Source organism: Nicotiana sylvestris, chromosome 4, assembly GCF_000393655.2.
Source record: "Nicotiana sylvestris chromosome 4, ASM39365v2, whole genome shotgun sequence".
Lineage (NCBI taxonomy): Eukaryota > Viridiplantae > Streptophyta > Magnoliopsida > Solanales > Solanaceae > Nicotiana > Nicotiana sylvestris.
In genome coordinates, this window is record NC_091060.1 from 160,627,779 (window position 1) to 160,633,553 (window position 5,775).

General features: G+C 44.0%; 1 protein-coding gene across 1 annotated transcript; it reads left to right on the forward strand.

Annotated features, from left to right (window-relative positions):
* The first annotated feature begins 290 nt into the window (after window positions 1–290).
* On the forward strand, window positions 291–899 carry LOC138890430 (uncharacterized). Its single transcript, XM_070173814.1, has one exon. It carries the CDS (start codon window positions 291–293, stop codon window positions 897–899), a length of 609 nt encoding a protein of 202 aa, XP_070029915.1.
* The last annotated feature ends 4,876 nt before the right edge of the window (window positions 900–5,775 follow it).

Here is a 5,775-nt window from a genome sequence, read left to right on the forward strand (position 1 = left end):
CACACAACTAGGACACCCAACTATCTCAGCTCATTTTGTGGGAACACCTTCTGAGGTCCGCCCCCAGGTGTTAATGTCCAGTGCAGCTTCAAATATCTTCACCGCTCCCCCATGCTCGGCCACGACACAGCCTACACTGCGTAGGCTCAGTTTTGACCCCTCAGCTTTCACCTTCAAATGGAACCTCCTCAGTTTCGTACTTATACTTACCCTCAACCACCCCAATTTGAGTTCATTGCGGGAAAGAAAAGACCACCAAAACTCCTGAGCAAGAAGATATTGTGAGAAAGATGAGGAGTATGGAACAAAGTCTCAAAAGCATACAAGGTTTGAGTGGACAGAAAAGTGTATCCTATACCGACTTATGCATGTTTCCCCATGTGCACTTACCATTGGGATTCAAAACCCCAAAATTTGAGAAGTATGATGGACACGGTGATCCTATTGCTCATCTCAAGAGATATTGTAACCAGCTGCGAGGAGCCGGTGGCAAGGAAGAACTTCTCATGGCCTATTTCGGAGAACGTCTGGTGGGCATCATATCTGAGTGGTACATGGACCAAGATATATCCCGCTGGCACATCTGGGATGATCTTGCTAGAGATTTCGTCAGGCAGTTCCAATACAACATTAATATTGCTCCAGATCGGAACTCATTGACAAACCTGAGAAAGATATCTTTGGAAAGCTTCAGAGAGTACGCAGTTAAATGGTGTGAGCAGGCCTCCAGGGTAAAGCCTTCGATGGATGAGGTTGAAATGGTCACAATTTTCCTCCAAGCTCAGGAAGCTGACTACTTCCAAAATATGATGTCCGCAATGGGTAAACCGTTCGCTAAAGCCATCAAGATTGGCGAAATAGTTGAAAATGTGTTGAAAATGTGTCGAATTCTAAGCTAATCTGCTATTAGAGCCACCTCCCAAGCCATACAGGGTGGGTCTGGAGGAGTATAGAAGGGCAAGAAAAAGGAAGAAACATCCATGGAAACGTCGGGTGCAAGAAAACACTGTACTCCCGGATCCCTTTTCTCAGAAAGAACCCCATAGCACTACTACCCCCACCAAGACGTGACTTATACTCCTCAGCCATACCCAGTTATGAATGCTCAACCTTATGTCCGGCTACAACAACAAGCCTACCGGAACCAAGCTCTATTTCCCAGAAACCAGCCTCCTTACCGAGCCCACTACAATCCCGTCCTCCATAAAACAACTTCTGTGCCCGGGAGCTGCCAAGGAAATCAAACTTCACTCCAATTGGCGAATCTTATTCTAGCCTATTCCCAAAATTGGTCCAAATGGGTATGTTGCATCCCGTACTCCCAAATAGGCAAAACCCAAAATCACCCTCTTACCAACGTATCACCCGATACGCCTACCACTTAGGGACTGAGGGGCATGATAAACAAAATTGTTGGAATTTGAAAAGATTTGTGGAAGATTTGATAGAACAGAGGAAGATAGTGCTAAGGGATGAAGATATTCCCAATGTGACTAACAACCCACTGTCGGGCCATAACAACGGGCCAGTAATCGGAAGGATTTGTGAGGATAAGGAGTTTGACCCAGCATTGAAGGTCATCATTGCCATCGCTGATGCAAAAAAGAAACCAAAAGCTGCCCCGAAGCAAGATTAAGGGGAGGAAAAGAACAAAACCACTCCTCCAAAGTTAGAGAAGAAAGTTGAAGTTGAAACTAGGGCAATACCTACCAAGGATGTTGTTCTCTATGTCCCGCGAGGCCGCAAAGAAAAGTAGATGACTTTGAGTCCCCCTAGGAGATTCGAGTTGAACAAGATAACTCAGATGTATATGGCCAAGGGGGCTTACATGATGCGGGGGCCAATTAATCCACCAAGGCTAAATGAGCCCGTGGTTATTGGACGCGCGCCACAGAAGCCCATGACAGATCCTACCGCTGTGCCCTGGAACTACAACAAAACGGTGGTGACCTATAAGGGCAAAGAAATCTCAAGAGAAGTTCAAGAAAATAACCCCGTTGAAAAGTATTCTAATTTGGAAGAGGTGAACAATGCCACTAGAAAGCGCTTCCCATCTAAGAAGCCCGTGAGTGCCGAAGAAGCGGAAACCTTCTTTCAAAAGATGAAAATGGCAGATTATGAGGTGATCGACCATCTTCAAAAATTTCCCGAACAAGTCTCCTTGTTAGCTTTGTTTATGAACTCCGCCGAACACCAGAAGGTACTGATCAAGACCTTTAACGAAGCATATGTACCTGTTGAGACCTCTGTAGAACAGTTGGAGAGAATGGCAGAAAGATTCTTCACAATCAACCAGATTTCCTTCAGCAAAAATGACTTGCCCCCAGAAGGTCCCGCACATAACAAAGCCCTGCACCTGATAGTCAAATGCGAAGGGTACTACGTAAAAAAGGTTATGTTGGATGGAGGCTCTGGAGTAGACATCTGCCTACTCTCAACTCTACAGCGCATGGAAATCAGGACCGAAAGAATTCGACCCAACAATGTCTGTGTACGGGCCTTCAATGGTATAAAAAGGGACACAATTGGAGAGATCGACCTAATTCTGACCATCGGCCCAGTAGACTTTGAAGTAACTTTCCAGGTTCTGGACATGGACACATCCTACAACTTTCTTTTGGGGAGGCCATGGATTCATGCAGCAGGGGCTGTACCCTCTACCCTTCACCAGATGGTAAAATTTGAGCATGAAGATCAAGAGATTGTGGTCCACGGGGAAGATGAACAATCAATTTATTGGGACCCATCAGTACCATGTCTTAAAGCAAGAGAGGGAAGTGAGCACATAGTTTATCAAGCCTTTGAAATTGTGATCGCAGACCAGTATGAAGAGGGAAACCTTTGCCCCCAACCCTTTCTTTCTAATGCATCAATCATGGTGGCCAAAGAAATGATCAGACATGGTTTCAAACCGGGGAAGGGGCTAGGGAAATCATTGCAAGGAATAGCTGAACCCATCACCCTGCCTGCCAATGAAAAGTTCTTCGGGGTAGGTTTTCGACCCACCTCGGCTAATATAAGATGGGAAAATGATAGAAAGAATGATGGTTGGGTTTTGCCTCAGCCGATGCCGCATCTGTACAGAATATTTGTCAAGATAAAATACCATGAGGAGGAAGAAAATGAGGCCTTCACGGCCGAAAAGATTGAAGAAGTCTGTGGGGCCATGAGGAAGATACTGTATGAAGCCCACATGGTTCAACCAGGGGAAGGCTCAAGCGCCATTAAGGTGTTGTATATGGGACCTAATTCCAAACTGCAGAATTGGAAGGCTACGCCATTCCCGATCAGGTGGGAGTCCCGGTAGACCTGTCCATCCACCTTTCCCGCTTCGCGAGTTATTTCAGGGTGTAACTCGGATGTTTTCTTTAGTGTCTTGTCTTTTAATTTTCCAATATAAACCCTGTTATCTTCTAATTCCAAGAAATGAAATCAATATTTCATCGGTCATCTTTCTTTATTCTGTCTGATTTTGTTATTTTTCTCTTTTATTTCTTCTTTTAGTTCTAACAATGCGACTTTAAATAACATGACCAGATCCAAACATGTTGTTTAACTCTGAAGTAATGAACCATGAACTGGAATACGATGAAGAAGAGGCTTTTAGGGAAATAATTCGAGCATTAGAACAATTTAAGAATAAACCTAAGCCGAACTTAAATGATACAGAATCGATTAATTTGGGTAGTTCTGAAGAAATCAGGGAAACCAAGATAAGCATTCACACGGACAAAAAAACCCGAAACGCCTTAATCCAACTCCTGTTTGTGTTCAGAGATGTGTTTGCTTGGTCATATGACGACATGCCAGGACCGAGTGTTGATTTGGTGGTTCATAAGTTGCCTACTTACCCATACTGTCCCCCAGTCTAGCAAAAACAAAGAATGTTTAAAACTGATATCAGTGACAAGATCAAAGAAGAGGTCATGAAGTAGTTGAAAGCGGGGGTAATCCGAGTGGTCTGGTACACCACATGGCTTGCTAATGTAGTCCCAGTGCCAAAGAAAGACGGGAAGACTCGGGTGTGTTTGGATTACAGAGATTTAAGCAAAGCAAGCCCCAAAGATAACTTCCTTTTGCCGAACATCCACATCCTTGTTGATAACTGCGCCAAGCATAAGATACAATCTTTCGTGGATTGTTACGCAGGATATCACCAGGTGTTGATGGATGAAAAAGATGAGGAGAAGACAGCTTTTACCACACCTTGGGGTACATATTGTTACAGAGTCATGCCATTTGGTTTGAAGAACGTTGGGGCAACCTATATGAGGGCCATGACTGCCGGTTTTCATGATATAATGCACCAAGAGATAGAGGTGTATGTGGACGATGTGATCATAAAATCCAAAACCCAGGACGACCACATTTAGGACTTGAGAAAGTTCTTTGAGCGACTGCGCAAATATGATTTGAAGCTGAACCCAGCCAAATGTCCATTTGGGGTACCATCTAGCAAACTCCTAGGATTCATCGTTAGTTGGAGGGGCATCAAGTTAGACCCAACAAATATAAAGTCTATTCGAGATTTGCCTCCTCCAAAAACCAAGAAGGATGTTATGAGTTTGTTGGGTAGATTGAACTACATCAGCCGGTTCATTGCCCAGTTGACATCCACATGTGAACTCATATTCAAATTGCTGAAGAAAGACGTGGCAGTCAAGTGGACAAATGAATGTCAAGAAGCTTTTGATAAAATCAAGGAATATCTATCAAATCCACCAATCTTGGTCCTACCTGAGCCAGGGAGGCCTTTATTCTTGTACCTAACAGTCTTGGAAAATTCTTTTGGCTGCGTCCTCGGGCAATACGATGTGACCGGAAAGAGAGAACATACTATTTACTATCTGAGCAAGAAATTCACCAGTTATGAAGCTAAATACACTTTGTTGGAAAGGACTTGTTGTGCTTTGACTTGGGTCGCTCAAAAGCTGAGGCATTATTTGCAAGCCTACACCACTTACCTCATAACCAGGTTGGATCCTTTAAAATACATATTCCAGAAGTCGATGCCCACTGGGAGGCTAGCAAAATGGCAGATCCTTCTTACTGAATTCGATATAGTATATGTCACTCGCACGACAATGAAAGCCCAGGCGTTAGCAGATCATTTGGCTGAAAATCCGGTCGATGATGAATACCAACCTCTGAATACTTACTTCCCCGATGAAGAGGTAAACTCAGTTGAGGCAATATTCGAAGACATCAATGCTTTAAAAATGTTCTTCGATGGAGCGGTAAATGCAAAAGGTGTTGGAATTGGGGCAATCTTGATCTCGTCTACCGGTCAGCATTATCTGGCCACAGTCAGGCTTCGATTTTTCTGCACAAACAACACTGCCGAGTATGAAGCTTGCATTATGGGTATGAACATGGCAATCGACCAAGACGTCGAAGAACTATTAATCATGGGAGACTTAGATTTGATTATCTGACAAGCTCAAGGAGAATGGGAAACCCGAGACGTCAAGATTATTCCTTATAGGAAACATGTGGAAGAACATGGCAAGTGATTCAAGTCAATAGAGTTCAGGTACATTCCTCGCTGCCACAATGAACTAGCTGATGCACTTGCCACTTTAGCCTCAATGCTGCCATACCCAGGCAATGCCCACATTGATCCCTTGAAAATTCAAGTACGGGAAAGGCATGGTTATTGTAATACGGTTGAAACATCACCAAATACCCGACCAAGGTATCAGACATCATAAGGTTTTTGAAAACGCAAGAATACCCCGAGCAAGCTAGTGGAGACTAGAAGAGAACCATTAGGCG

Excerpts from the sequence above, each read along its gene's own strand:
- LOC138890430 (XM_070173814.1), top strand. The coding sequence starts at position 291 with ATGAGGAGTATGGAACAAAGTCTCAAAAGCATACAAGGTTTGAGTGGA.